The 12,456-nt window shown below is 49.3% G+C and overlaps 5 protein-coding genes across 5 annotated transcripts; 1 reads left to right on the top strand and 4 right to left on the bottom strand.

Moving 5' to 3' along the window:
- Positions 1 to 305: 305 nt before the first annotated feature.
- BJY04DRAFT_218314 (putative SNF2 family helicase/ATPase) lies at positions 306 to 5,047 on the top strand (the record flags this gene model as incomplete). The annotated part of the gene is made up of 5 exons (XM_073716280.1): positions 306 to 339; positions 401 to 582; positions 635 to 3,848; positions 3,979 to 4,436; positions 4,496 to 5,047. 5 exons carry the CDS (start codon positions 306 to 308, stop codon positions 5,045 to 5,047), a joined length of 4,440 nt encoding a protein of 1,479 aa, XP_073571317.1.
- A 355-nt stretch (positions 5,048 to 5,402) lies between these two features.
- On the bottom strand, positions 5,403 to 7,153 carry BJY04DRAFT_207575 (uncharacterized protein; the record flags this gene model as incomplete). The annotated part of the gene is made up of 2 exons (XM_073713871.1): positions 5,403 to 6,907; positions 6,961 to 7,153. 2 exons carry the CDS (start codon positions 7,151 to 7,153, stop codon positions 5,403 to 5,405), a joined length of 1,698 nt encoding a protein of 565 aa, XP_073571316.1.
- Positions 7,154 to 7,927: 774 nt separating this feature from the next.
- BJY04DRAFT_207574 (CCDC90 family protein) lies at positions 7,928 to 9,009 on the bottom strand (the record flags this gene model as incomplete). The annotated part of the gene is made up of 3 exons (XM_073713870.1): positions 7,928 to 7,985; positions 8,042 to 8,375; positions 8,469 to 9,009. 3 exons carry the CDS (start codon positions 9,007 to 9,009, stop codon positions 7,928 to 7,930), a joined length of 933 nt encoding a protein of 310 aa, XP_073571315.1.
- A 343-nt stretch (positions 9,010 to 9,352) lies between these two features.
- On the bottom strand, positions 9,353 to 10,795 carry sec53 (phosphomannomutase SEC53). Its single transcript, XM_073711333.1, has 5 exons — positions 10,381 to 10,795; positions 10,245 to 10,307; positions 9,876 to 10,192; positions 9,750 to 9,824; positions 9,353 to 9,689 (listed from the first exon to the last, which is right to left on the bottom strand). The coding sequence occupies exons 1-5, from the start codon at positions 10,486 to 10,488 to the stop codon at positions 9,440 to 9,442; spliced, it is 813 nt and encodes a 270-aa protein (XP_073571314.1). The 5' UTR covers positions 10,489 to 10,795; the 3' UTR covers positions 9,353 to 9,439.
- On the bottom strand, positions 10,783 to 12,140 carry BJY04DRAFT_189118 (putative DnaJ chaperone (Caj1)). Its single transcript, XM_073711332.1, has 4 exons — positions 11,789 to 12,140; positions 11,723 to 11,737; positions 11,613 to 11,673; positions 10,783 to 11,562 (listed from the first exon to the last, which is right to left on the bottom strand). The coding sequence occupies exons 1-4, from the start codon at positions 11,793 to 11,795 to the stop codon at positions 11,013 to 11,015; spliced, it is 633 nt and encodes a 210-aa protein (XP_073571313.1). The 5' UTR covers positions 11,796 to 12,140; the 3' UTR covers positions 10,783 to 11,012.
- Positions 12,141 to 12,456: the final 316 nt, after the last annotated feature.

Below are 12,456 nucleotides of genomic sequence, written 5' to 3'. Positions count from 1 at the left end.
AACAATACCAGCATGTGGCATGCTGACTCTCCGTCACCGACTGTAACGAAGGCTGGAAGCCAGGTCTTTGAGATAGAAATAGACACTATCTACCTTACCTACTCCGTACAGGTCCGACTAAGGTACTACCCTCCGCACTACATTATGGGTGCGCGCTGATTGGTGCGGGTTCGGATGGCTCAGATACTTATCATCACGTGATCTTATCGATTGATATACTGCGCCGCCGGCCGGGCCCCAGTGCTTTCTTCCTTCTTCTTCCCCCCCTCCTCTACCAAGGCCAATGGTCCATAGAAGTTTGCGAGATGGCCGTGGTGAAAGCGGGAGTCTCTTACCCAGGTACCGTACATACCACAATATTTTGTCGAAGGGTACTGTTGCTGACCTTTCATTCCTCCAGACCCCATCCCTGATACATTGGCGCAAGCATTCGCACGCCATATTGACCATGAGGGATCTCCACATCCCCAAAAACGCCGCAAGGTCACTTCGAGGGCACATAGCCTGCGGCAAACTAATGGCTTATCAGCGTCACTTGTCCCAAAAGGCTATATTCCTCTGGTTCGATGTACTCTGGAACTTGTAAGTATAAACCTCGCCGTCCGTTGTTCAGTCTGCACTAATCAATCTACAGGAATTCTCCCGCGCGGAATTCTCGCAATACAGCAGGAGCAACACGCCTGGCACCGAATATAGTCTACCTGTTTTGATCAAGACCTCTAAATCAAGTCTCTTTGAGCAGGGAGCTATTCCGGATGACCATGTTGTTTTGGAGGTCGAGACTGTCCAAGAACGTGAGACCATTTTCGTTGACGCGCTGACCGACCCGGATGTTGTGAGACTTGGCAAGCACCTGGAGATTGCGAGCGGGCTTATGTCTGCTGACCGTTACCAATCATCTCGACTGCCGACCGTATGCTATCAGTCTACTCTTCATTTGTCTGCAAACCACACAACCCTTCGCCTTGAAACGGTTGTTATATGGAAAGACTCACTCGATATTGCTGATTACCAGAAATTACCAGATTCTGCCCTGAGAGCATTTTCTAACTACCTGTTGCAAAAGGAAGATGACAATGCCTATGTTGGACGTAAGAACCGAACTGCTGGAACAAAAGATGGATGGTGTCCGCGAGATTTCTACAATAATGTGCACGTCCCTCTGGATACACCCGCGCTTTCTGCACCTGTTCGATGCAGTATGCTAGACTGCGAGCTTTATCCCTTCCAGCGACGTGCGGTTCGATGGCTCCTTGGCCGAGAAGGAAAAGAGCTCAGGCCAGATGGGAAAGTGGTCTCTAGCCAAAATCGTCAAACAAACAAGTTGCCAAGGTCCTTCGAGCAAGTAACTGATGCAGACGGGGAGATTTGTTTTGCTAGTCATCTACATATGATTGTCACAAGGGACCTTTCTCACTGGTATAACGTGGATAATGATCTCAAAGGCGGGATATTGGCCGAGGAGATGGGCCTCGGGAAGACCGTTGAGGTGACCACTTTGATTTGTCTCAATCGGCGGAATCTGCGTCCGGAAGAAACGTTTTCTAGAATCGGAAATGAAGGCTCCCTGAGGCCAACTGGTGCAACCTTGATCATAACCCCGCCAGTGATCCTAGAGCAGTGGAAATCAGAGCTGGAACTACATGCTCCAGGGCTCCAGGTCTTCCATTATACGGGGATTCATCGCCATCAAAAATTATCGGATCAGGAGATGATAGAGCTCATGGCTGATAACGATGTTGTGCTTACAACCTACAATGTTCTCGCGCGCGAAATACACTATGCTGGCAATGCCCCCAAAAGAAACCTTCGACATGAAAAGAGGTTCGAAGCTAGGAAGTCGCCCCTTGTAAAGATTTCGTGGTGGCGGGTGTGCTTGGATGAGGCTCAGATGATTGAAAGTGGTGTCAGCAACGCAGCAAAGGTCGCAAGACTGATACCTCGCGAGATGGCTTGGGCTATTACTGGGACGCCGCTGAGGAAAGACATTAACGATCTACTGGGCTTGCTCCTCTTCCTTTCCTACGAGCCTTTCTGTGGGCCAATCTGGAAAAGACTTTGTGCTGACTTCAAACCAACGCTGGCCCAGATAGTGAACACGATTACACTGCGACACAGCAAAGACCTTGTTCGAAACGAGCTACACTTGCCTCCCCAAAAGAGAGTGGTTATAACTGTTCCCTTCACTGCGGTTGAGGAACAAAATTACAGACAGCTGTATGAAGAGATGTGCGATGACTGTGGGCTTGATTTCTCAGGTTCTCCTCGTGATGAAAATTGGGATCCGAATGACACACTGACCATAGAAAAAATGCGAAACTGGCTTGTCCGGCTTCGACAGACTTGTCTTTATACTGTCGGAAACCGGCGTAGAGGCTTTGCAGCTAACAACGGTCCACTGCGCTCGGTGAACGAGGTGCTTGAGGTCATGATTGATCAAAATGATGTCCTCATTCATGCCGAGGAGCGTGCTCTTCTTCTGTCTCAACTCCGACGAGGTCAATTACTTGAAAACGCAAAGCGTAAGCAAGAGGCTCTAAACCTTTGGAAGTCGTCTTTGGATCGTGCCAGCGAAATTGTGCGGCAATGTCGAGAGAGGCTGCACGCAGAACAAAATAAGCAGTCGATCCCCGCCATCAATGGAGAACGCAATGGTAGAGCGACGTCAATCAGTGACGATGAAGGCGAAGAAACCGAAAAAAATATTCGGCTCAACGTCTTTCGTCAGAGATTGCGAGCTGCTCTTGAGGTTGAGCATATCTCCATTTTCTTTACCGGAAACGCGTATTATCAGATAAAATCGGACCCTGAACTGACGAAACCGGACTCGGAGGAGTTTCAAGCGTTAACAAAGTTGGAAGAGGAGGCCTACGCCAGTGCGAAACTAATAAGACAGGAGATGCTGATAGAGTCCTCTCGCAAAGCCAAGCGCTACGTGAAGAAAGTCAGGGACAAGTTTGAAAAGAAAGAGTTTGTGCACATCCCACAAATGAAACCCCAGCTCTATGGCAAAGGCCTCGGGTCCCGTCGCGTGTTGGACCGACTCGAGGAGTTTTGTGAGAAGATGAACGAGCATGCGACCCAATACAACGAGTGGCGCCAGAAGATGGCCGGGCTGCTTTCCCATGCACTTATCGATCAAGAAGATGATTCTGAGCTTGAAGGTGACGAGTACGAAAAGTCCACAAAGCATCAAGATGAGATGTATGTTTACATGGAAGCACTTCGTGCACTCTTTGCAGACCGGCATGATGCTCTGACCGGGCAGAAAAACGTCCTCATTGCCCACGAAGTCAAAGTCGCAATAGCTAACGCTCAGAAAGGAGACGGTGCATCTCCTAAGCTGTATCTTGAAGTCATGAGCAAACGCAATCAGTTAAGGCCTGGAACCCAGCTTGGTTCTCTTCGTGGACTTATCACCGAGCTTCGAAGCCTCGGGACTTCACTCGAATGGCAAGCAAACGAAGCGAGTTCAAGAGCGCGTGCTGAACTGGAGCTTGTCACAATGGTCCTTAAGAACGTGGTGCAAATGTCTACCGAGCAAACAAAAGTTGTATCAAGCTTGGAGAGAGAGGTGGAAGTGTTCAGAGACACCATGAACCATCGTCTAGAATACTACCGCCAGCTCCAGCAAATCTCCGATACAGTTGCGCCTTATGACGAAGAAAGTGCCGGCAAGCCTCTTGATCATGAATTGTTCAATTCGAAGGTTGAGCAAGAAGAGGCCATTGATGGGAAGATATCATCTCTGCGAGCAAAGGGGCGCTATCTTATACATTTACGAGATGAGTCAGGAGCGGATGAGACGTCGAAAATTTGCATTATATGTCAGTGCAGCTTCGAGATTGGTAAGTCTTTTCTCCAAGCCTTTTCAATATCACCAGCTACATGGCTCGCATGATTACCGTAATCGGTGTTGCCTGTGCATGGTCCTTGCATATCGCCTCACGGTTCTCGAATCCAGCTAACCGTGTCCAGGCGTGCTCACCGTGTGCGGTCACAAGTACTGTAAAGACTGCCTCCGTTTATGGTGGCGTCAACATCGCACGTGTCCAGTCTGCAAAAAAAAGCTACGAGCCAACGATTTCCATCAAATCACCTACAAGCCCAAAGAGTTTGTGGTTCAGGAGGAGAAATCGTCCCCTACTGTCGGTCGAAGGCCTCAATCAAACAATTCTATATATACAGATATCGGCTCCGGAACCTTGCACGAGATAAAGAACATTGATTTGAAGGACTCGTTCGGAACCAAGATTGACACATTGGCACGTCATATCTTATGGTTGCGCGAGCACGACCCGGGCGCACAATCAATCGTCTTCTCACAATACCGAAGCTTTCTCCAGTATCTCGCCACTGCTTTCAAGCGATTCCAGATTGGGTACAGTAGCGTCGACGACAATGATGGTATACAGAAGTTCAAGAACGACCCATCAGTAAGTTTTACCTTCATCAACTCGAAAGTGATTAAGACTAAAGTAAAGACCTCCCCCAGGTTGAATGCTTTCTTCTGCATGCAAAGGCACACTCGTCAGGTCTTAATCTGACAAATGCTACACATGTTTTTCTTTGTGAACCTCTCATTAACACGGCGATCGAACTTCAAGCCATTGCTCGAGTCCACCGAATAGGGCAGCAGCGGCCTAGTACTGTCTGGATGTACTTGGTGTCCGGCACCGTGGAGCAATTCATCTACGACATCTCGGTCACTCGCCGCCTAGAACACATTATAGAGAAAGAGCGGGAAAAGAAGGCCAGTACATCAGCAGCGGCCGCTGATGACGTGAATGGAACCATTATAGAGAATCTCAGCGAGGTAACCATTGACTCTGCCAACTCTCTGGAGATGCAGGATGCACCGCTAGCGAATTTGATGGAAGGTGGTGTATACGGAGGCGAACTCGTGGAGGAACAGGATCTGTGGCGGTGTCTGTTTGGTGACCCAACCCAGCAGCAAACTGATAAGCGAGATATGGGCGCTGGAAGCGATGTTGCAAGATTCTTGAGAGCCGAGGCAGCGGAGCAGAGACGGGATGCGGTGATATAAGACTGGGCCTATCTACTCAATATTCTTGTCACATACCACATATCACTAGTATCTAGAATCTTTGGTTTATATAGTCTTAACTGCGTTGTCTGTTTCTTATATGAAATAGGTTTTAGGCTGATAACGAATCACGCATACCTCCGTCTTATAGGTGCTGAATGAATTAGACAGAATGACATAAGGGCCAAGAGCTCAAGAGTTCCTCCTCCTAGGCGATAATGATACGTAGACCAAGCGAGAAGGGATGCAAGTCAGATAGTCGTTTCTGCTCATAGGTAGAACCTCAAACATCCGGGCGTCCTGTCCGACAGCTCAGATGGACAGGGAGGAATGAATGACTGCCTGCCATTTCCCATCAGGTATCGAGTCCTTTCCTGTCGGTATCCGCAATGACACTTCCGTTTACTGCTCGTACAGACCGGTAATAAGCTTCCCCACCAGCATAACTCTCGAAATTATCGATTGTGTCCCCAAATGAAGTTGAGTTCGTATTGCCAGGAGTCGACCTATATGAGCTTCGCCCCCTTTGTTCCGTACGCAGATGAGAAGGACCAGAGGTTAGGGTATAGGTGGAAACACCCGGCATCCCTGTGGAGTTGATCTCAAGGCCCCTCCCCATCCAGGCATCAATTGAGAGACCGCCGGTGATGTTGCCATATGTTGTATTCACGAATAAAGGATATTTAAAGCTGACTTCATCAGTGGCTGTCTCGTTCACGAGTCTGCCAAATAGAGCCGTTCCTGTTGTTTGCTGTACAGTCCTTTGGCTGAGTCCCTGCTGACTGAACAGGCCAACATTGAAGAACGAGAGCTCCTGCTTCCAGATATGAGCGCCTGATTTGACGGTAAAAGACCGTTCGGCTAGCACCGAGTACGCTAGAGACTCGTTTACGCCAGAGGGACTTTTGAGAAGCCCTCTTCTAGTGGAAAAGGTTGGTGTCGGTGCTGTAATTTCGGGTCCCCGCCCACCGACACTCATTCTCGATATGTACGGGTCAGCAACATGAGGTAGGTAGAGGAATATATTGCCCGAAACAACCCAATTAGATCCGACTGTGTCTGAAAGAGTAGCAAGCCCATCACTTGAAATGTGAAGCCCTACAACTTTGATCTCAAAGGAATGATAAGCTCCATCGGTGAGAAGAGGCAAGAAAGGAGAAATATCGATTTCGGGAGCTCTCAAGTCGAAGGCATCGGTGCCAACAATCGGGCGCCAGAATCCTGGTGAAACCCCGCCAGTGAATATGACTGGGAATGGCCAGACGACGCCCGCCAGAGCTCCATCAATGTGGAGCTGAATCTCCCGAAATGGAGAGTATCCATATAGCTCACCCGGGACATCCTTGAATACATCTGTGTCTGAAGAGAAAACATTGGACCACCAGAACTCTTCAGTAGCTTGGCCACATGCAGAAATTGCAACAACGGCGCGAGAAGCTGGAGATTCAAAATTGTACGACACCTTGGCCTCCTGGGAGGGGACTATGAAAGCGCTTGAAGAGTTACGTGCCGAGTTTTGCGCTGATATGGGAAGAATGACATCGGCAGTCCTGACATTCTTCTCGTGCGAAAAATGGGCCGTCACAGTCACGTTGAAAGAGCCGGTGTACAAATCGTTGATGAGATTCCCTAGCTCAAAAATAATCTTTTGGCGTCTTCTCCATAGGGAGTTGTACTGTGACATATCTTTGACATAGGTCCAAACGATTCCATCTCTCGTAGGCTCTGCAGTTGATGTCCGGAACACTTCAATGTCTCCAAGGTACATATGAGCTAGTCGGTCAAACTGTCGTCCTTTCGATGACACCGTGAGGCTCATGCGGACAGTGTCGAAGTCACATTTGGGGGGTTCATAGTAACCTGCAGATGGAGAATTAACACGCTGCTAGGAATCCGCGAGCACCTGAACCAACCAACAAAAGGATGGCCGTAACTGAACCCAAAAACATGATTCAGGAGCAGGATCTCTCTGTCGCAGCTGGAGAGGGACTGGTTTCGATTGTGGATAGGAAGAGGGTGATACACCTGGAAGACTTCTAAGAGAGCAGAAGATGGGGAGAAAAGGGGAAAGAACAGCCATGCGAGAAACCACAAAGAGTACAGCATGGCTGCTAAGAGAGCTGTTCTTTCGACAGTCCTCAGCCGCGCCGCGTAAGAATAGACCGAGCTTGTAGGAGCTTTCCTGGCTCCTGCTAGAAGGCCGGCACCAATCTTCTCAGACTGGGCATTCGTACGACACCGCCGGTTCAAGGTCGAATGCTCTTGCGAGCGTCTCTTCTTGGTCCATTTTAGGAAGGACCATACCCAAGGTGCTGCAAGCCCAGTAATCGCCAGCAACTGTAGTAAGGTCCAACTTGTGCAACTGTGTAGAGAGATTGGCGTGCTATCGTCGCTAAAAGCCAGCGCTTGTGCTAGTCGCTGTCGGGACACTGAACTATAATCTGATCCTGAAGTCATGTCGATTGAAACGAGCGATATCCGGTGGTTGTCAACAGGAACGTACTCGGGGTTCAAAGAGGCCTTGATAGGCCCTGGGATAAGTCAAGCAGATCAACCAGATAAATAAATAGTCGGGGTAAGCGTCATCACTAACTAAGCCCCGCAATAGCAGGAGACCACCAGCCTCCGAGTTTCAACAAGCTTAATCCCAGTAATTTATTCGCCATATGAACCTTGAAAGAATTCTGATAGGCCCAAATAAGGGTTCGGTTTGTCTATCCTTAAAATGCAACAATCGCTTCTATATCCTTGTCCCTGTCAAAGCCAAAGCCTCTGCACAACGCGATGAAAGATGGATACATATAATTACATTGATTTGGCTTCCAACCGATCGGCTTGCAAGGTAGCTTTTGCGACGACTCGAATGGCAGTTGTGGCAGCCTACATCAAGAGACGCCAAGCACCAAGAATCAACGCAGCAGTACCAGTGCAGACACCCCTATAAGCTCGTTAGCAACCCAGCTTTTGGGGTACAAGGTAACCATAGGGCCATACATCAACCACTGCAGGGTAGAGAACTTTACTGCCTCCACACGCTCCCTCAAACCCGCAACTTCTTGTTCAATTCTCGTTTCCGTTTCCTTTATGCGCATTTCCTGGCTGTTTGCTTCCTCTCGAATACGGCCCTTTTCGAGATTGAGGTCAAGACGCACAGAAGCCTGTGTACGTCCAATCTCGTCGCGGAGCCGTGAGTTGAGTTTCGCAAGGTCGGCAGCGATCTTTTCGTGCGACGAGCGTGTGAGTTGAGACTCCGTCGAGTCCGCATTCAGTAGTTCCGAGCGGAGCTTCGCAAAGTCCACTTTTTGTGTATAGGCCGATCTCTCGGTATCTAGCAGGATGAAAGATCAGCCTCATCCCGAAGTATAAGTTGCAAGTCGACAGCCGGGTGCAGGAAAGCCCTCAAACAGCAAGAACTACCGACCTTCCCTTAAAACCATCGTACGGGTAAGATTCTGGATAGATTCCTGAATCACGTCATTCAAAACCCTCATCATCGCGACAGCCTGCTCCTCGCTGAACCCCTCATCCTTCAGTCGTTGAACAAACTTCAATGTATCGAAATGGTGGTCTCTTTGTCGGGGAACAGAGGCATGGAAAGCACGTCGGGCTGGATTGAAGGTCGCGACATAAACTCCATTGTGTCGGATGGGGTTGCCAGTGGGCTGTGTGAGTTGGCTGTTGCTGGGACTGAGCGCTGAGCGAGGAAAGCGGCGGGCGATCGATATCGAAGCACTATTGTCTCTGGATGCTGTCGAGAATGCAGCATATGATTGAGTTGACAATGAAGATTGTGGTTGCCATGTGAGGGCTGCCCAGCCTTGAGCGCGCTGCTTGTACCTCTTTCCCGCGGAGAGCGGAGTGGAGTGAGAAGCTGTGAGGGTTGTACGAGTAGAGGAGCCATTCCACGTTAAACGGGGGAGAATCGATCGTGGGACCTCGGCAACGGATTTTTGATGCGCCATCCTGATTGTAGGCCCGAGGCGACAGTGTGGACTATGAAGTGGAAGTGAGGTAGGAGGCAACGGAGAGTTGATGATGGGGTGATTGATGAACACAGAGCATCCTGCCAGGCAGGTAGGTCAAGGCACATTCCCGTTGAATCCCGATGACTAATCATGATGCATGTAATTTCATTTGCCGGGGACAATTGAAGTATAAAAAATGTTTCTTAGGCTCTGTGCCATGTTTACACCTAAAGTCGAGTAAATCCATACCATCTATCGAGCAGCAAGCATGGCAGCAGACTATCAGCCGATCGCCTGGCATCAGTCTGACTCGGAGATGGTGAGTAATAGCACGAAAATATGATGCCACATAATTAGTTTAAATTGTGGACGCTTAGTGTTCTATAATTCAAGAGGCATCTCTGCAATGCCCCAATTCAAAAATACTCTATAGCTGGAACAGCTCCTTCACCTGTCTCAAGCAATCCTCCGGGTCCTTGACTGCATGCCCAATCGTCCTGGGGTCGTCGTAGATCTCCCAATCGTTACCACCAGGGTACGCTTTGTCGCCGAAGAAGTGGATGTTCTTGTATTCGATGCCGGTGATTTCTTTTTCGGCCTCAACATGCCTCAGACAGTAAGTCTTGTCCCAGCCTGCCGGGAAAACATCGAAGGAGATTTGCCCCCCAATAGAGTAGCTGTCACGAGTTTGAATGTGAGCTGATGAATCGACAGTTGAATGATAGAAAACTACTCACTTGAGACCGTAGTCAGGGAATTCCTTCTTCAGAGCTTCAACGAAGGGCTTTCTGATGTTGTGCACCTTGTCGTACCTGTCACCTGGTTAGAACAGCATTTCCCGTATATTAAAGAATATATCATACTCCTCGAACTCATTTCTCTCCGCGGTAGAAGCATTGCGTCCAATTGGGCTAATGTTGATCATTCCATTGCGGAATTCAATGAAAGTACCTCGCTTCTTTGGAATGTCCAAGTCCGCGATGTATCTAAGCACAAAGTTCGCCAGCTTCTGGTACTTTTCCTCCCCGAGCCACTGGATAAAGCTGTTGCCAGTGAGCGGATTTCCAAGACGGTACGCCGTCAAACCGTTCTCTGCGAAGTTAAAGTCGAATAGCGAGGTAACGTCGACAGTCGTCGAGCCGAGTTGTTCTTGTTGCTTGGAAAAGTCGGATCCACCGACCTATACCTAGTGAGATTGACGATAATATCGCTAGGAGTATTCATAGACTAACGGTACCAATGGCGCACTTTTGTCGCAAAAGCGAAAGGACTTGGAGCATTTCCTCTGTAGCATGCTATGGTTTAGACAGTGTGTTAGCACTCAGCCAAGGAAATGCTGCAGTTTGCAGGTCACAATGAAGCGCTCACCCTTCTTGCGAGCGTCAGAGTGTTGTCAATGTCGAAAAGACAAATCGTGTCCTTCAATGGACGCCTCTCCAAAGCCGGATACACACCGGCACCTTCAACAACGGACATAGTGATGGGTAGGATGAGGGATGTCCGGCCGAATTTTCAAAGAGAATAGCTTTGGCTTCAGTCAGTAGCTATACCAGGCCGAAGATAATAAGAGTTCGGATCAATTGAGGTTCTTGAAGAGGGGAAGAAGAATGTGTCCTCCGCTTGCGGTGAGCGGGCTCCTGACTCCTGAATCCGCGGGGCCCAGACAAAACAAGAAGGGCGGTCAATAATAGAAGTACTCCGTAGTCCAGACCAACGTGGGTCTGCTTATCGATAACATATCTAGGCTGCGGCCCGAGCTTTGATCTGTAGGGGCATTCATCTCTCAAGTAGTATATACAAACAAGCAAACGGATAATGTCAGGAGGGAAAGAGTCCAAGGATACATATATAATAGAACTATGACGTACACAAGAAGATTCAAAGTCACAAATGAGTGCCCCATTATTATTGGAGAGGTCAGCGAGAACAGGGCAACGCTAGGTATATTAGAGAGTCTGCTTTGCATCTGTGAAACAGATAGAGCACAGAGGGCTAGTTGCTCACTGTCCCATTGTATGCTGGAAGACCTTGGCCGCCAGTTGGCTCAAAAGTCGCGCTCGGTCGTTCACTGGTAGCTCCAGGAAAACTTCATAGACACTACGTCCTCGAGCATCTCGAACAGCTCCCAGGCGGTTACCAGCAACGGCACCTGCGATAGCTCCAGGGGCATTACCCACGATGAATCCAAGGGCACCGCCGCTGGCTCCACCGACTATAGACCAGAAATGCGAATTTGAACCCTGAGAGTCGCCATCCATGCCCTCCTCCCGGAGCATCTCCTCGAACACCGAGCCGAACTGCTCGTTCGCACGCTCCTCACTATCTGCAGAGCCGAATCCAAATGATGACCAGAATCCGCCATCGCCCCTGGGAACATCCTCTTCCTCGTCCATCTCTTGCTCTAAGTTCCTTCTCGCATCGTAGTCCCGTCGACGGGTGTCATCAGAGAGTGTGTAGTATGCGTCATTGATTTCTTGGAACTTGCGCGTGCGCGCCGATTTCTCAGGGGACCCTTCCGGTACTCGATCAGGGTGCGATTTCAAGGACTCTCTGTGTACAGTTGGCACTCCTGTGACTAGATTGACGTGTGAAAACAATACCTCTTGTATGCGGTTCGGATCTCGCGCTGACTGGCCGTGGGCGAGACGCCCAGTACCTTATCTAAGTAATATATTAGGAGTGGCCCTCCTTCCCAGGACGTTCAACCTACAGTAATCGGGAAATCCTGAGCGTTTGTATTAGCCTTCGTCCGGCAAGTTGGGAAAGGAAGACTTACTAGGCATTCTGTTCCGTTTCTAGCATCAGTCTGAGGCAATGTAGTATCAGGTAGCCGATTTGTTAAGCTGTATGTGCCTTGTGACAAGTGTGCAGGAGTGTGTAGAAAAGAGAAAATTGGAAAATGCCCTGTAGATGCCAGAAAAGAGTGACCCGTGGACGAGTGGGTATGACGTCGATGGTTAGTATGAACGGAACTTGAACCAGAGGTATGATGATAGTGGTTGGTCTACACGATTTAGCGGTTCAGCTTAAAATGCTTTGGCTCGTCAGAGTGCCTGAATCTCAGAGTTAGTCGTATCGTGATCGAACAAAAGGTCCTTAGTTGAAACTGACCCCGCTTTACGGAGTACAACCTCCTCCTCAGCCTGAGGCTGCAGGTGGACTTTCAAACATCAGCTGAAATCACCTGATGGTCGAATCCCGAAGGCAATTTCAATGGCTGCCTGAGGCTTCAGCTGCAGCGGGAAGCCCCCTGAGCATAAACACCACCAATCATGAACTAGGATGAACAGAACTAAAGCTGCCAGCCACCGACTTTGTCACAGCTGGGGCTCGGTCTCGCCAAAGGAATGGAGAGTCGGAGACGCTCCTTTCTCCCTCGAGACCGGTCAGACTTTCTTAACCTCCTGCATCACTCTTCCGACGCAATCCCCACGGCAGGTGGAT

The sequence above is a fragment of the Aspergillus karnatakaensis genome, assembly GCF_047715665.1.
Source record: "Aspergillus karnatakaensis strain CBS 102800 unplaced genomic scaffold BJY04scaffold_24, whole genome shotgun sequence".
In the NCBI taxonomy this organism is placed as follows: Eukaryota; Fungi; Ascomycota; class Eurotiomycetes; order Eurotiales; family Aspergillaceae; genus Aspergillus; species Aspergillus karnatakaensis.
This window is presented reverse-complemented; position numbering and strand designations above follow the sequence as displayed.

Coding starts and splice junctions, on each gene's coding strand:
- sec53 (XM_073711333.1), bottom strand. CDS start 10,488: ATGTCCGTTGTTGAAGGTGCCGGTGTGTATCCGGCTTTGGAGAGGCGT. Junction 10,308..10,380: donor CTCTGACGCTCGCAAGAAGG/GTGAGCGCTTCA, acceptor TCTAAACCATAG/CATGCTACAGAGGAAATGCT. Junction 9,825..9,875: donor GAGAGAAATGAGTTCGAGGA/GTATGATATATT, acceptor ACCAGGTGACAG/GTACGACAAGGTGCACAACA.
- BJY04DRAFT_189118 (XM_073711332.1), bottom strand. Junction 11,563..11,612: donor ATCCGAACCGCATACAAGAG/GTATTGTTTTCA, acceptor AACTGTACACAG/AGAGTCCTTGAAATCGCACC.